Source organism: Falco punctatus (assembly GCF_963210335.1).
Source record: "Falco punctatus genome assembly, chromosome: 10".
NCBI classification, from domain to species: Eukaryota; Metazoa; Chordata; class Aves; order Falconiformes; family Falconidae; genus Falco; species Falco punctatus.
In genome coordinates this window covers 28,179,267-28,195,477 of record NC_137590.1, presented here as the reverse complement: position 1 = coordinate 28,195,477, position 16,211 = coordinate 28,179,267, and the positions used below count along the sequence as shown (strand labels likewise).

The 16,211-nt window shown below is 41.2% G+C and overlaps 1 protein-coding gene and 1 long non-coding RNA gene across 8 annotated transcripts in view; one reads left to right on the top strand and one right to left on the bottom strand.

Annotated features, from left to right (window-relative positions):
- The window catches only part of MICAL2 (microtubule associated monooxygenase, calponin and LIM domain containing 2), a 132,782-nt gene extending 116,771 nt beyond the window's left edge, over positions 1-16,011 (top strand). For all 7 annotated transcript variants that reach the window (XM_080404614.1, XM_080404613.1, XM_080404612.1 and 4 more), the window contains 6 exons: positions 2,038-2,132; positions 4,197-4,289; positions 4,986-5,079; positions 10,343-10,442; positions 11,676-11,749; positions 12,674-16,011. In XM_080404614.1, coding sequence (XP_080260740.1) covers positions 2,038-2,132; positions 4,197-4,289; positions 4,986-5,079; positions 10,343-10,442; positions 11,676-11,749; positions 12,674-12,858 — 641 coding nt within the window. In that variant the 3' untranslated portion in view covers positions 12,859-16,011. The remainder of the gene's footprint in view (positions 1-2,037; positions 2,133-4,196; positions 4,290-4,985; positions 5,080-10,342; positions 10,443-11,675; positions 11,750-12,673) is intronic.
- LOC308070605 lies at positions 5,095-10,387 on the bottom strand. Its single transcript, XR_013930781.1, has 2 exons — positions 10,250-10,387; positions 5,095-7,295 (listed from the first exon to the last, which is right to left on the bottom strand). It is a non-coding gene; the product is annotated as an uncharacterized lncRNA (long non-coding RNA).
- Positions 16,012-16,211: the final 200 nt, after the last annotated feature.

Below are 16,211 nucleotides of genomic sequence, written 5' to 3'. Positions count from 1 at the left end.
CCTTCCTTATGCTCATGAGATGGCCCTTGGAAGTCATTGACCCTCTCTCTGTCCCAGAAGGGCAAAGAGCTCCCAAGTCACACCCTTGAGGAGGAGGAAGGTGCCCATGTCTTATAGCAGGCTGCTTTTTCTGTAGACCTTGTAATGCTTTTTAAATTATTGATATCACTCAAAGCGGAGGACGGGGGAAGCAGTCACTTATTCCCACAGCTGAGAGAAGAAAGGGAGTGTGTAATTGCTTGTGTTTCCAGCCCTGGTGGGCTGTAAAGCTTGCCCTTTGAATATTACAGAATTTCATTTCGCTAGTGGTCTGAGTGCAGGGTAGTTACTGCAAACTTTTGGTTGCACAGGGAGAAGCAAGGTAGGTGAATTTACGTCTTGAAAGTAGTAGTGGTGGATAGCTCCCCACGCCTGTCTTCATCATGTGCACTGGGAAGGGCTTTATGGCTGACTGTCCCCGCTGGGAGCAGAGGTGGGGTGCAGCTGGATTTGCGCTCCTGTCTGCAGAGCGTGGGGGGCAGCAGTGTCACCCCAGCAATAATGAGTCATCGGAGAATCCCCGGCAGGTCAGTGAGCAGGAGCTGTGTCCCTCCTCCAAGTGCCACGAGGTGAGGCGGGGAGGTGTGGGGTGGCAGCCTGGGCAATTCCGGAGCAGTGGAATCACCTGGCAGGCTGGAGACCCACCTGGAGGGCTGTTGCACCTCCCGGCTTTCCCTCAAAGGCATCTGCTGCCCAAGGACTTGTCCTGCAAAAAAGGATGGCAGGACCCAGATCTGCTCCAGTGGACCCTCTGAGCTTACAGCTTCATCGAACACAAGGACTGGGTGCTTCTATAATGGAGATAGCTCAGGAAAATCAGGATTTGTGCCTCAGATTACTTGGATTTGCTTTTATTGCTTTATCATCCAGGACAAACAGGTTTCATGGATCCTGATTTTAAATTAGGGCTTGAGACAGATGCCCTACTTGAGGACTGGGATCCAGGACGAGGCAAAGAAGAAACATTTACACTGGGAGAATGGGAAGTTATTTCAGTCTGAATACAACTTGCACATAGAGAGCCAACTGTTACCTTGCAGATACAATGAAAAATGGCACTGTTAGCTTTAAATAATGTACATGTCCAAGATGTTGCCCAGCTGTTAATCATTAACCCTGTAGCAGGTTGAAGCATAGTGACAGATGTTCCAAAAGCGGTTTTATTTTCTGAAATAAAGAGAACGAAGCTATGAATTACACAAATTAAGAAGAAATTCAAATATTTACACCCAGTTGAAATGAGATGCTGGAAAAACAGGCATGATAAAATTGCTACAATTAAATGTAATTTAATTTATAATTCTGAAAGCATGCTTCTTCCAAAGGCAGCCTTTGAGTTTTCCTTATGGAGTGCATTGTTGTGATGTATGGATTTTCCTGACTTATTATGGCATTTTAATCAACGGTTCAATGATGTGATAATATTCCTAAAGCAGGAAAATAAGTGACGTTTGTTTAGACATAATTAATGAAATATTTATGTTGCATGCGGCTGTGTGATAAAGCCTTGTTCTCTTAGTCCATTTGCTTCTGATTACATTTGTGATTTTTTTATATGACCAGACATTGTGACGCCAACTATTTTACACTGAGCAGATGTCATGTAGTAAAAATGGGTGCCAGATGCTACAAGCCACATAAGGGTAATTTGTTTAAGAGCTGGCTCAGACTTTTTGCATTCAATTACACTGTATAGTGAGCCTTATACAATCATTTGGGTGATATGGCTAACTTCAGATATACATTTTAATGAATCTTGAGTGTGTTTAGAACAGCATGCTACATGCAGGGTGCTCAAGGAATTAATTTATTTGTTTGTAATACCTGAAAAAAATCAAATAGCATTAATTAAATTTTTGATCCCTGTCAAAACTGTTATCAGCCGAATTTCCGAATTGTGCTAGGTACTGCTGATTAGAACTCAGGGCAGGTGCAAAGTGTCTAAGTTGAAGAACAATATTTTTTTGCTTCACTGACTCTTCTGTTCCTGTGTTTTAGGATGCGAACACCTACCTGTCCGAAAACAAGCTACCGAGTATTCTAGTTCTTCCTCTGATGATGAATTTGAATCCAAGCCCTCATTTACACACAAGGTAATCTTGACTTGGGAACAGACAGATATTTCCTCAGTTGGACTGTATTTAAGATTCATATACGATTTTGATCTAAAACACATGGCAGTTTTTCTAAGTGGGGATTGGAACGTTTTATCAGTGGAGAGGTTATGTGTCAAGGAGAGAAAATACATTAAAATTCTGTAAGGCAGATGAACATAAAAATTTCTTTTTCCTCTTTGGAACTTTAATTCACCCAGGTTACACCAGCATTGACAGAGGAGGTCTTGATTTGACAAACAGACATGTTTCACTGAAACCACTTTGAAGCTGCATTTTTAAGTGGCCTTAATATGTAGCCCAACTAGCAAACTGTCGAAAAAATTAAACCAAGCAGATGCAGATTTCCCTTGGGGAAATACAACTTCATTTGAGAAGCGCTACAGGCAGGTTGCGTGGAAAATGCTGTTTTTATCCTAATCAGCACAACTGCGTGTGCCATGAAGTCACACCCAGACCTCGTACACTGAAAGGACCAGCTGCACACCGGGGTCTTTGAGCCCTAACTCAGTTCCTGTGGCTAGCAGAAACGATGGGGTTAAAGCACCAATGAACTCTTAATACCCGGCTCTGATGTGAAGAAACAGAGCTTTTATTGCCTGAATAGCTTATCAGAAATGTGTTTACCTCTTTCCTGTGCAGAATATCAGTAAGTGGAATTAATAGTATGAGGTGGCCTTTTGATTTGTTGCTTTGCGGGGAGCAGGGGGAAAGAAAGCAAAGCAAGAGGCTGCCCAGTATGCTGAAAAAAGAGCCAAGCTGAAAGCTAAGTATCCAGTTGCACAGCTCCAGAAGAACTGAAGTGCCATGAGGCAGAACTGCAGCAACATGTGGCGGCACGTCCCGCCAGTGGCTGTCCGTCAGGATGCACTGAGATGTCAGAATTCATCTTTCCTGTTACAGGAAAGACAACCTGTAGTAAGATAATATTATGGTGAATTAAATAAAGTTTAAACAAAATAGAGAAAAGAAGGGAGACATGGGAGAAAACTGGATAGGAGCAACTCCCAACACTTCAGGCAGCTGCAGGGACAGGCAGGGCCAGGCAGCGGGGAAGGCAGCGCTGCCAGGGCAGCTGACAGAAACGGGGTGAACGAACAGCTGTCGCATGCAGGTGTTAACAGTGATTCAGTTTTGATGCACATTCCCCACTCAGCTTGTTTCTCTCAGCTACTTCCTAGTACCTCTTTTCATGCCAGTTCTGAGTGCTATTTCGCCAGTACCACCGTTGGTCTCTGGTAAAACTCGGTGGGAAAAATTTTGGTGGCTTTCTGCCTTGTTAGTTTTTCAGTCGTCTTGTCTACAGCGCTCATATATTCTGTCCCCTCCAAAATGGGAAAACCACAGCCTCAAAGCACTTCCAGATAGCTTGTTTCAAGGGCAAGATAGAGCAGGCAGAGGCGATCCCCTCGGCCAGCCCAGCAGCATGTACTATCCAGCAGTGAGAGGTGCCCCAGGGAAAGGAACCCCCCCTCTGTAATGCAGCAGAGAAATGGCATCGGGGAAGGTTTCGCAGGGCTTCAGGTAGTGTCCTGTGGTGGCTGTTTATTTTGGATACACCCTTCTTGCCATGTTCAAAGCAATCCAAAGTAAATTTTGCTACTTAGCAGCTACAGCAACAGACATGAGTTTCCTTAAACTAGTGCTTCCCCCTACCTGTGCCTGGCTTCTTCCCTGGCCATGATGGTGTCTGCAGAAGCCATGTATAGTGGTATGTTGTATACAGTCAGCTTTGTGATTTGGACATTTTTTTATTGACAGGCACAGTTCACACTGACTTAGGGTTGCAATAGGTGCATGTAATGATTTAAAGTTAATGTATGCAAGTGCATGAAAATATTCCTACGAGAATATTTTCATTTCAGTTAGGTCGCCCCAAGCACCCTGCACTAGGTCACCTTGCGTTGAGCAGGGCAGTTGGGTTAGACAATCTCCAGAGGTCTCTCCCAACATCAACGGTTCTGTGATTCTGGGGAAGGTTTGAGGAAACACATAATGACATACTTATGCTTTGATTACCATTTTTCTCCCTCTTTTTTGAAGGCAAAAAGGGCTCTCAGAAGGAGAAGGAAGCTGGAGAAGGAGACAAAGCAATTGATTAAACAAGAGGAGCTGAAGAGGCTTCACAAAGCACAGGTGAAAACGTAGTTCACATGTCCTATTTGTCTCCCAAGAGTGACTAGTGAGGATAGGGAGTACCTGATGGGGGCTCTGCACCCGCCCTCACTCCTCACGGTGGCTTGCTGCCTTCTGTGTTGAAATCTCCCCCAGCCATCAGGAGCAGGAAGATGTATGTGGTGGGGCCTTGCATCTCTGTATGTGACAAATCCATGTGTGCCCCAGAGGGTCATCATAATTTTGTAATTGTGTGTGAGGAACAAGAGGGAAGAGTGACTGGCAGTGAGGGCAGAATACACTGAAAAGGGAAAGAGAAAGAAAGGGGAAATAAAATCAGCCCCTGAGAATGTAAGAAACTCGGCTATTACCTCTACGTACTACAGGAGGGGATGAAAATACAGTGATGGTTTTTGTTCTCTCTCTGCCATAACAATGAAAAAGAACCGTATTCTTTCTTAATGATGCAAAGTCATTTCACTTTATACAGGCCCTGCTTTTCAGAAAATGATACTATAATACTTACCCACATAAAAAAGTGCATAGATACTTAGTGGAATTATTGAATTGCTTAGGCACCTAATACTCTCAATGAATTTGCAGATCCCACAATCCCTCCAAGACCTTTTCAAGCTGTTTCTCTAACCACTGAGACCACCTATTGTCTCTGAATGTTGAAGCTATGTTTGTAGCTTTTGTATCATTACAATTTTGTAGGCAGTCCAACGTCAACTGGAAGAATTGGAGGAAAGACAAAGAGCTCTGGAGATATTTGGTGTCAAACTGGAGAGAGAACTAAGAGGAGAATCAGGTAAATGAAGCAGTGTTTGTTTGGTGATGGTTTCTTTAACCTTTTTCCAAGCAGAGGGGTTTTAATGATTGTCACAGAAATAGAGTTTAGTGTGAAATCTGAAATGAAAACAACTGGAAGGACAAAAATAATTGCTAACTCTTTTCCTCAAATTCTGTTAGCCAAAGCACCTTCATGTTGAATGCTATGAATTTTCTGTTGGTTATCATAGATTTGGAATTACTTGCCTTGCTGTTGAACCTGAATCTACACTTTTTCCACCCATTTTTTTTAAAATCCCACCCTCACCTTAATTTAATCATATGGAGGGAACCAGTGAGGTATCTGGGAGCTGTATCTCAGTTACCAAGCCAGCAGCAGCCTGTGCCTAGTAACAGAGTCCTTAATGACTTCTCCCAGAGTGTGAAATGCCATTAATACGATTAGAGCCCGTGGCCATGCTATAGCAACAGCAGCATGCAGGCACACAGACCCGAACCACACAGCTTTTCCCCCAGTGGGTAGGAGATAACAGGGACATTGTCTTGGCCCCAGTCGGAGACAAGGTTTTCCCTTGCCTGAACTGACAGTCCCAAGCACCCAGGACTGTGGTGTCCTACCACCATCACCACCACGCATGGGGTGAAGTTGGGGAGATCTCCTGCAGAGGAACAGAACATCAGTGGGCTCCCGCAAGGCCAAAAATGGGGATGGGAATGTGAGCCGTGTGTGTAAGGGACTTCGGAGGGGACTGCAGTTCCATGCTGGAAGGACTCTGGGGAGCTGACAGCCTGGCTGCAAACATGTCTGTCTTTACCTCTGGTTTAGAAAGCTGAAGCTCGTGCTTTCATGACAGGCAGTTGCATAACACTGGAAACCTAGATATATTTTGGCACCTGCTCTTGATGTTGTCTTAGTTAGGCAACCCAGCACAATCTCTGCATGCTGGCTTTTTTAACGCCATATTTCTTAGCAGTTACTGCCCCTATCCTAACACTGAACTAATTGGTTCAGCAAGAGAGCATTTGCCCAGCCTTTTATATTTATTAGCTAATTTCCTATAATTGATAGTGCCAACCCACTTCAAATGTTAATTAAAAGGCTAGCGTCTTTTTTTCTTAAACAAAAACATAACCTTTTATCAAATGGCACACACCTTTACCACCTGTGAGAAAGTCTGCTGGAGGGACTTTGAGGATTTGGAGTGTTAGCTTTTTTCCTTCACTGCTGAGTTGTGTAAGGGTGGTGTTTTTTTGGAAACCTCAAAAATACAGAGAGACAAGAGGCTTCTAGCTCTTGGGATAGACACTGAATGCCAGGATAAATGGCCTAGAGCTGCCTCTTGTTTTTGCTGTTTTGACAATCACATTTCCTAAAGAAGGCTGTCTGCCAAGAGATTGATGCTTCTCATTCTTTTCCCATCCTTAGTAATTGGATTGCCCTCATTAAGGTGAAAGTACTATTTTTTTTCTCCCTGTTTATTGTTTGTGTGTAGGTGGCCAGTTACAAATAGGGCAGATATTGAAACGTAGGATGTTACTGTCTCTCAGCAACTCTTCTGGTGCGAAAGCATGAAGCCATAAGTTTCCCAAACAAAATGTGGGTGCTTTGTTACTTGTAATAACATACGTGTAATGATGCAGGAATTGGTGAGTTTAATATTGTGTTCAACCTTCTTAAAAATAATGAGCATTATTGTTTAATGAATGACCGGTGTTTATTACGTTAAGTTGTATTTAAGCAGGTCTGTGCTTATGCAATTCAAGTGATTTAATAGGTATTATTAAGGTAATTAGAAACCAATCACAGTTCAGCAATAATATTGAGCTGCAAAGGTTGTGAATAACCAAATTTAGAGACAGGCCTGCAAACACTAGTCTTCAGTGACATTTATGCAACTCTCCTTTAATAATTCTGTAAGCCCGGGATGAATGGCCCCTTTGTTAGAGGGAGTTATTCATTACCTCCTCAACTGAATTAGAAGAGAACATGCGTGGGTGCGAAACAACTGCCATGAAGACTGATGAGCAAAATGAGGCTTTGATGATCTTCTAACTGTAGTGACAACAATTCATGAATTAAAAAAAAGAAAAGAGAGAAATAATATCAGTCCTACGAATAATTTTTCATGCCCGTTATTCCCTTTATTCTGGTTCAAAATACCAAATAATAAATCACTGAGGTACCATCGCTTTGTTTTCTACTGACATTTGTGGAGGCTTATGGAGATCTTCTGCCTACAAGAAAATACAGAAATAAAAATCTCAGAACATGTTTTCCACTGAAATTAGCATAAGCGATCAGTTGACTAAACACATCATGAAGAATGATGGTAAAAAAGAAAAATGCATGTAGAGAGAATGTTAAGAAATTGCTTTAGAAGGTGAACAAATATCTGTGCAGGATGCAGCTAGGTTTTGATTTCATAAGGAGCATATCCAGGGTTTCTCAGAACTTTCAGCACAATCAAAAGAAATCAGTTGAAAATCTGTAGGAATAAGGAATATGAGGTTTTGTTGTTCCTAAAAAGGTACAAACGGGCCAAGACTCCTTTACCATGTGACTGCTGTATGGAAGGACAACATAGCATCATTCTGGAGAACAGAAGGTTGAGGTTTTGAGAACAGTGTTCAGTAAATACTCCTCTGTAGCCTGTCATTCCCTCAAAAGCGATGAAAATAGAAATAGCTGCAATGTAATTGGAAGAATATCTGACTTTCAAACAGGACCTAGCTTCAAGGAGACTTGGGTAAACCAGGAGGAAAGTTTTGCTTTAGCAAGGCTGTAAGAAAAAGCCAGCATGGCTCACAAAACAGACTCACAAATTCTTATTGCATTATGCAGTACAGATCCTTTGTACTGCATTATGCGAAAGACTTCATTGGCTTGTTCTGCTCTTGGAAGCCATAAAGCACTCCATCAGACTTAAATAACTGTTAACATTATTTTTAACAAACATTTGAAAAGCTCAGGGGAAAAAAATGCCCCTGGGGACACTTGGAGGGTGTTCTGTGGGATGGAGAAGGAGGAAAAACATTTTTTATTTCAGCTTGCACTGAGGATTTTGGTGAAACGAGTGGCATTTTTGCAAAGTGTGTTACTGTTTGCTTACCTCAATCAACCTATGATACACAGTCTTTTATTGGAGATACAGAGATTTTAAAATGTAAAGAGGAAATGTTAAAAAATATTTTTGCCTAATCAAGAAAACAGCAAAGAGGGAATAGTAACCTTCTGTTTGTGTGCAGGACATACACATACCTGCAATTGCAATGTTTTTACTGATGGTAAGATAGATCAGATTTTGATGATAACTTCTGATGGTGGCATATGAAGACCTAAGGCTCTGAATACTAAGGCTGCATGGCTGCATTGGTCTGTGAGAAGCCACTCTCGGCACGTCCCAGCGAGAACTGCTCCACCAGTTGCTTGGAGAAGACATTTTTTTATCACCGCTTGCTGATCTGGAAGGTCTCACAGGAACACATCCATTACTGTTAAGTTTTAACAGAACTGGGCAGAAACCAGACCAAGATTGCTCTGCCCTCTCCTGCTGCTTTATCTTCCCATTTCATGGTAACTTCAGATTTGGGTCACATTCTGATGAGAAGTCACAGAACCGCACCCATGCCAGCATGAGGCCTGTCCTCGGTGTGAGGGCCCATGTAATTCCTCTGATGCTGGCAGTATGTGACCCGGGCTTTCTGGGATGGCAGTGCTTGGTGAAGGCATGAAAATGGGCTGGTGATCCCAAACACTCAACAATTTCCCTCCAGCTCAGGAATATTGTTGAAGGGCTGCATTGGGCGAGATCATTACTATCCAAAGGAGACGGGCTTGCTGTTCTTGAGTCAAATCCTGGCTTTGACGTTAAAGTGAGGGACAGCTGAAGCAATTACAGGCAAGATGGTAATTTCTGGGGCTGAGAACAAAGCACATTTCAAGACAACAACAGAAAGGCATATGAAACACTGCCGAACTCTCCAGGACTCTGGCTATCTCCACTTGGTAACCTATTTTAATGATACCCTTGTAATTGCCATCTCTCAATCTTGGACCTGAGACCTTTGGTCTTAAATTTCAGCACTCTCAGTCGTCTGAAGTAAAGGTTCAGTCCTCTTAAAGTAGGAGGAATCACATAAGTCTACACCCACAGAAACAGCCAGGCTGATCTATGAGGATTTTATGCTGGTTATCCAGCAGTGTGATGGAAGGATTGAGGAGGAAAGCGCTGTGTTCCCCTGCCTGCTTGGCAGCACCTCCTTTTGCTTTGCCCCAGGTCAGGCTGTCCCTGCCTCCAAGACGCAGCAGCAGCGTGGTGGGGTGTGCAACTACCACGTGCTGAGGCAGGAGCATGGTCAGACTGTTGGTTTTATGCTTCTGAAGGGGTCAGCATGTCACCTAAATTGTTGCCTCAGCCTGGAGCAGTGCAACATACTTGCTTCCTAGAGATGATTGCTGTTTTGTGGCAGCAGACGGTGAATGGGAAGAGCAGACATGGGAGATGTGTTTGTAGTGCCGTTGCTGCTGCTGTAATTCTGCATCAAAGAGTGGTGGGGTGGTTTGGTTTTGTGAAGAAAATGGAAAATGTGACATGATGAGCATCTTAAAGGACAGCAAGGAAAATAAATACAAATGTGCTCTGACTTGCTGCTTGAAAACACCTACAGGTTCTTCATTGCCAAAGATTTTTGTACAAACAGCATTTTAAGAGCAGTAAAGGCCCTCACCTGGTGAAAGAGAAATCCATCCTCCTCTTCAGCAAGGCCAAGCCAAGCTGCAAGCTCTTTGGTAGAGAGACCATCTCGTGTTTGGTGTCTGTATAGTGCCTACCAGCAATGCCCTGGCCCAAAGTGTTACGAAACCACCCAGTAATAATAAGTTTGTCCTGTCTCACAGCCTTTCCCATCATTCAAAGCACATGTATGGAAATTTGTAGAGGATTTGATTGTGTGTCTGATGCCCACTGGAAGCAGGGACTAAGCTGATACTTATTAAAAAAAGCAAGTCTGTGTGATTATTTGAAAGGAAAAACTTAACTGCCTAAACAAAATGTGTTTAAATCTAATGCATCTTTAACTGCAATAAACTACAGCATTCAACCAAATGTAGCCAAGAATGTTATACCTGTTATAACCAGACATTACTGATGTAAGTTACATACAGCAAAGGAATGTACATTTGAACTCACCTAGGCTTACGAATGAGGACTATTTAAAGTGAAGTGGCAAGAGCATTGGAAGGAAAGCCGGTAACGCACAGTTACATCTCCTATTTTAAACAGATTCAGGCACAAAGGATGAAACTCAGATGCTGCATGAATGGTTTGAGCTGGTCCTGGAGAAGAATAAATTAATGCGTTATGAGTCTGAGCTCCTGATTATGTAAGTAAGAAACAAGCATTAGTACTAAAGATAGGGGAAAAGTGTACTCACAGTACACCTAAACACTGTGCTGCTTGCTGCAGTTTGAGACTGTCGTGGAATAAACGTACTCAGAGTAGCTACAATCTGTTTTGAAGACAGATCTTTCAGTTGAGCCCTCCTGGTTATTCCCTCTCACAGCGGTTCAATTGTTTCAATCCCATATGATACTCTAGACCAGCAGAGCATATAGATGCTCTGCCTTTATGTATTGTGGGTCTAATGAACACTGGGGTGCCTTCTCCTGTAGAAGAAAAATAGTCTGACAAATCTATCTCTGTTCTTATTGGACATAGGAGAAAAGGTCTAGGAATTCACTACAGCGATGAAACAAGCAGATACACAAAGCAAATAAAAACTGCCTCAGATACCACTGTTTGTGGTTGATGGAAACAATATTGGCTTTAGCTCCCTCACCTCACCTCCTTGGAAACACACTCAACAGATAGGCAGAGGTGACTCTCAGCTATTTTCTCCACTATTTCCGGGCAACGTGGGAAGGCGATGAGAGCTGTGGCAGTCATTACTCACCCCTGGATTTCACACCAGTGCAGGCTGCTTGTTGCCATTTATCATTTATCCCTATCACTCAGCCTTCCGTGCTGCGTGCAGAGCTGCAGCCCAGCCAGTAGCTCCAGCTGCACCCCAATTTCTCCCTGGCTGTGCTGATGCTGCCCGAAGCCAATACTTTTCTTTCCCCTTCGACTGTCATTGGGGGTTGTGGTGGCAATGCTTCCTGCTCACGTTCTCCAAAGCAGAGTTAAAAAAGCAAAAGCAGGCTGCTTTTATCACTGCAGGACATAGACTGTTGTTGTCTGGATGTGTTCCTGTGTGTTAGTACCCGTGCCGCAGGACCCGTTCCTGTGCAGAGAGCCTGGCAGGGCCCTTTGTCTGTGGGAGCGTTCAGTCCTATCCAGAATTACATTGTGGGTGCCACCAACAAAGCACAGCTGCTTAAAGCCTGAAGCGTTGCTGTGTATGAGGGAGCTTAATCTGGTACGTATGCAAAAGGTGGTAGGGGTACTTCGCCGTTGGTGTGGCAAGGTAGGGACGGGCAAGCCTTTTAACCTTGACTGCCCATAAGGAGAAAATACTGGATAAAACGAACACAGAATCTCTTGGCTGAAATAATATTAACATATAAGTCTTTATTGAAAAAATCTCAGTCTTTACTGTACTTCTTATTGTACCTAGAGCGCAAGAGCTAGAACTGGAGGACCACCAAAGCAGGTTGGAACAAAAGCTGAGAGAGAAAATGGCCATTGATGGTAAGTTGAAGGGGAGAGTAAGCTCCAGCCCACAGTGGCAGACCGTGCCTGTATGCATCGCTGTTTGCCTCAAAAAGGATGAGAGTGGCTGAGGCTCTGCCTCCTGTGCTCTTCTGCAAGCGCAGCTCAGCCAGCAAAATGCAGCCCGTGAGATCTTCTCATACGACTTCTGAAGACAGCTAAGCTAACCTGCCTAGTTAACATGGAACTGGATCAGAAGTGCTTGCACATGTAGTCCCACTCACTGTGCTGTGCAGGCAGCAACGTCCAGCTAACATGCAATGATGGGCAGCAGCAGAAACAAATTTCTTCAGCCAACTGAACACAAAAGGGGTTATCTGCTTTTACGTTAACTGTATGCATTACTGGTTACTGCAGTGTTTTGGAACTGCTTTTAGGTACTTGGGTTTACAGTTTGGGCTTGTCCTTTCATTTGGTATTAGAAAAGAGAGCATGGGGAGGAGGAATGCAGGCAGAAGGAGGATTACATAGCACTGAGTCTCCCAAAATATTCTGTTGTATTCTAAGTATGTGGATCATAAGTGACAGCAGTTTTCAATAAATTTTCTGAAAAACACTTTCCATTTTCTTACAGATACTACATTTAATGATTGGGTTTTTAACTTTATAAACTAAATTTAATCTCCATTTTAAATGTTTTGTAAACTAGTAGTGCTCTTCCTACCCCTTTCAGTCTAAGTTTTGCTAAAAGATCTACTCTAGATATCAGGAGCATTAATGGCCAACCTTAAACATCCTAAGTGCAGGAGAAATTTTCCCTGAATTGTAACATGAAAAATATTAATTGCCATTGACTTCATTTGTCATGGACTATAATATTAATGCAAGCTGTACAACAATTAGAATGCAAAGTGCGACAACAGAGTGATTTGGATTTTAACTTCTTATTTTTTCATCTTTTAGACAGCCTTAAAGATGAGATGGATCTGAATGAGGAGAATGAAATTTTTACTGAGATGATGAAAGTGGTTGAAGAAAGGGACAAACTTGTGTCTGCCTTAGAGGAGCAGAGAGTGAAAGAAAAGGCAGAAGACCAGCACTTTGAAAGCATTATATTATCTAGAGGCTATCAGCTGAGCAGGATTTAAACAACCACATGCAAATATACATGATTTCAGCAATATCCGGAATCATGGACATATCGTCTTCTGAAAAATGAAGGAACTCAAATATAAGATCAGTTTATTTGGGAAACATGTTGTTTTGTTATCAAAAGCTGTTAAGCAGTTCTTTTGCTCATACCGGAGTGAGCTGTTTCACTATCAGCTTAAAAAAGGGTCGCTGGAATACAGGATGGGACTGAATTCACCTGTCTGATGGGCATCAGAATCTGCGAAAGGGAAATCAGAGCTCTGCTCTTTTCTTGGAATTTTATTTTTATGCTGTGAAGAGAGTTTCTGAGAAACATGATGACATAATTTAATTTTTTTGAGATGACACTACTTTCCATCTCTTTGTCTGAATCTGTATGTGGGTTTGTTAATATCTGGGCACAGCCAACCCATGGTGACCTATTTAAAGGTCAGAAAGCAAGCATCTTATATAAAAATAAGGCTAGTTTTTATTTGTGGTGAAGGAAGGGTCATTTGACTAATAACTACTTATAAGCACTTATTAAAACTACTGTAAATGCAATGTCAGAAATTAATTTTCCATGTATTTGTAAGTTTTAGTGTGCCATGTGTTTTTGAGCAAGAAATTAAAGCAATATTAAATCCCTATATTTTGTAAAAATGTAAGGGATTATCAAAGAGGTTACTACCTTTATAACTATTACATGCTAAAAAAAGCTTTTGTATGTCACAGATTAAGGTATTTAAAATGTGCTAAATGATAATTTAAAAATAGTAATCCAGACCCAATTAATATTTATAGGGTAAGCTTTACAGTTGCTTGATAAAATACTTCACAAATATATTGTATTATAGGCTGTGATGTGCAGTGTAGCAGTTAAAGATCTCCCTGAGAATAATTCCTCAAAAGGATTGCAAAAAATCTTAAGTTTGTAATGTCAATGTTTGATAGAAAATATTGAGGGTATATTTAAACTACGTTTATCTTGCTGCTTAAGAATATATGCATATTTTTTGTTTAAAGGAACTGTCTCCTATCCTTTTTTGTACATGCCTTTGTAGATACTGGCAAAGCAGATGTGTAGAAATTCTCCTTATTATTCGGTGTAATTTAAGTACTTTCTTAAATCTGAGATAACTGCAATTTAAGATTAGTAGTATTCCCAACTGTATGTATGATGCACTAGATCTTCAAACTGGAAAAACAAGGAGAAACTGAAAGACTGTTTGTTTTGGTTTTGTTTTTTTTTTATATCCTTTTACCTCATGCTCTGAGAAAATTATGTATTCTTATTATTTCATGAGTGGTGCTAGTTTGCAGCAGTTGTTTATGGTACAGCAAAGCTAGAAGCATTCTTGTTACAAAAGCTTTAAATTAAAAACCCCTTTTTGTAAGTACCTGAAGGGTAACAGATGCACTGGATCCTGTCACAATAATTTATGAATTATCTTAAGGTTTTGCTGTATTGTAAGAAATTTAAAATACCCTTTCTAAAGATAAAAGCAAGATTCTACTACTACTGACCACAGGTAAACAATATAGCTCTATTGGTGCAAGGTTCTGTGATATTTATCTATTTATATTTATTTATTAGACTGTTTAAAAAGGATAAGAATGTCTGTTTAAATTTTACAGTTCGGATGCTATCTCTGATTTTCATCGATAAATGTGTATTTCTAACAGCTATGTATAGGTACAGCTGTGCATTGTAGAGTAGGTAGCTTTATTGGTTTGGTAAATAATTAGTAATAAAATACGAGTTAAGATTTATAAACAATGTTCTCAGTTACCATAACTTGAATGGACACCCTTAAAACATAGCAAGATATAATTTGTCTTTCATCACAGTGGAAAGACAGCAGAATCCTTGAATGTGTTCCAGAATTACCATCAGATATTTTTACCTGCCATTCATAGGCTAAGCATACCTGATCTTCAGATTAAATATTTATTGAGATGGATTGTGGCAATTGGTTTTGAAATGAGCTCAATTCCTTAAGATTGACACAAAGTAGGAGCAGGCAGGGCAGCAATAAATATTTTCATTTTCTCTGTTGAGATCTGCTGGTATTTCCAGTTTCGTGGAGAAAATTTCTGGATTTTATCAGAATCAGAAACCTCCTGTAATCCCATAGAACATCACTGTCAGGACCATCTATCACAGTTTTCTGTAGAAAATGGAGAGTCATAACGGTTTCAATGTCTTTTTTAGAAATTTTAAAGCAAGCTTATTAGTGCTTTGCATAGAAGGGGAATTCAGCAGAAACCTTCAGTTAGATCAGTGAAAGATTGTTTTTTTCACCTCACTTTTATGATCTAGAAAGGCCTGTTCACCTTAATGTTGCTGCTGTACAAAGAGGAAGGGCAGCCTCGGAGAAACAAAATGCCCCTAGTCCTGAGGCGGAGATCACTTTCCTCTGCCCAAGTCTGGCCTGCTCACCCCGGGGAGATGCACGTGCTGCAGTCAGGCCAGTTAAGGTTGCTCTGAATTTTATATAAGCCCTGAGATTTACAGCAGATACCTGTTCAACTGTAAAACCAAATGCGAAAGGCTGTTTTCCTTTTAGCTTCAGAGAGTTGAGTTCCTGGAAGTATTCGAGTCAACAGAAGCTGAGCACCATCAGCATTTTACGGACCTCAAAAATATTCTTTGCTAAAAAGATACTTTTCTGGATGCCATGTGATGGTTAACACACGCTCCGCCCAAAGCTGTGGGTATGCTCTTGGGTGGGAAAACCTGTCAAGCTACTGTTACCCTGGCTGATACTAAGTACCTCACAAGATTAGATCCAGAATTGATAGGCGCAAGTGACTTAGAAAAATAGTAAACTTTTATTTATGTCATTTAAAGCAGGTCTTCATGTATTATGACGGTAGAGGAGGGGAAAAACCCCCAGAAGCTGTGTGCACTGTTCACAGGTCAATTCAATGTGGTTGGCTTGTATTAGAAATGTATTTAAACATTGGTTTGGTTATGAGTCTTCCTGCTGCTCAATCTTTCCTGTAAATTGACTCACTGACTTATAAAAATTTGTTCATTTTTAAGTCCTTGGTGCTGTCATTTTTGGGTATTATGTGATGTGCTGGAATGTATTGACTATGTCTAAATGGACTAGATATGAGCAATTTTCTATTTCAACAAATAAAATTATATCTCACTCCCTGAAGTCCCTGAATAATTTTCATAGCAATTTCTCTCCAACAATATTTGCAACGTAATAATGTGTGTCTAGGAAAGATCTATAATAAGAAATCATATCAGTTTCTTAATTCATATACTGGTAACTCAATCACACCATCTTGCAGTTCACAGATTCATTTGATAGTTTAGGAATAATGACAACCTGAAGTTAGAGACTATTCAGCT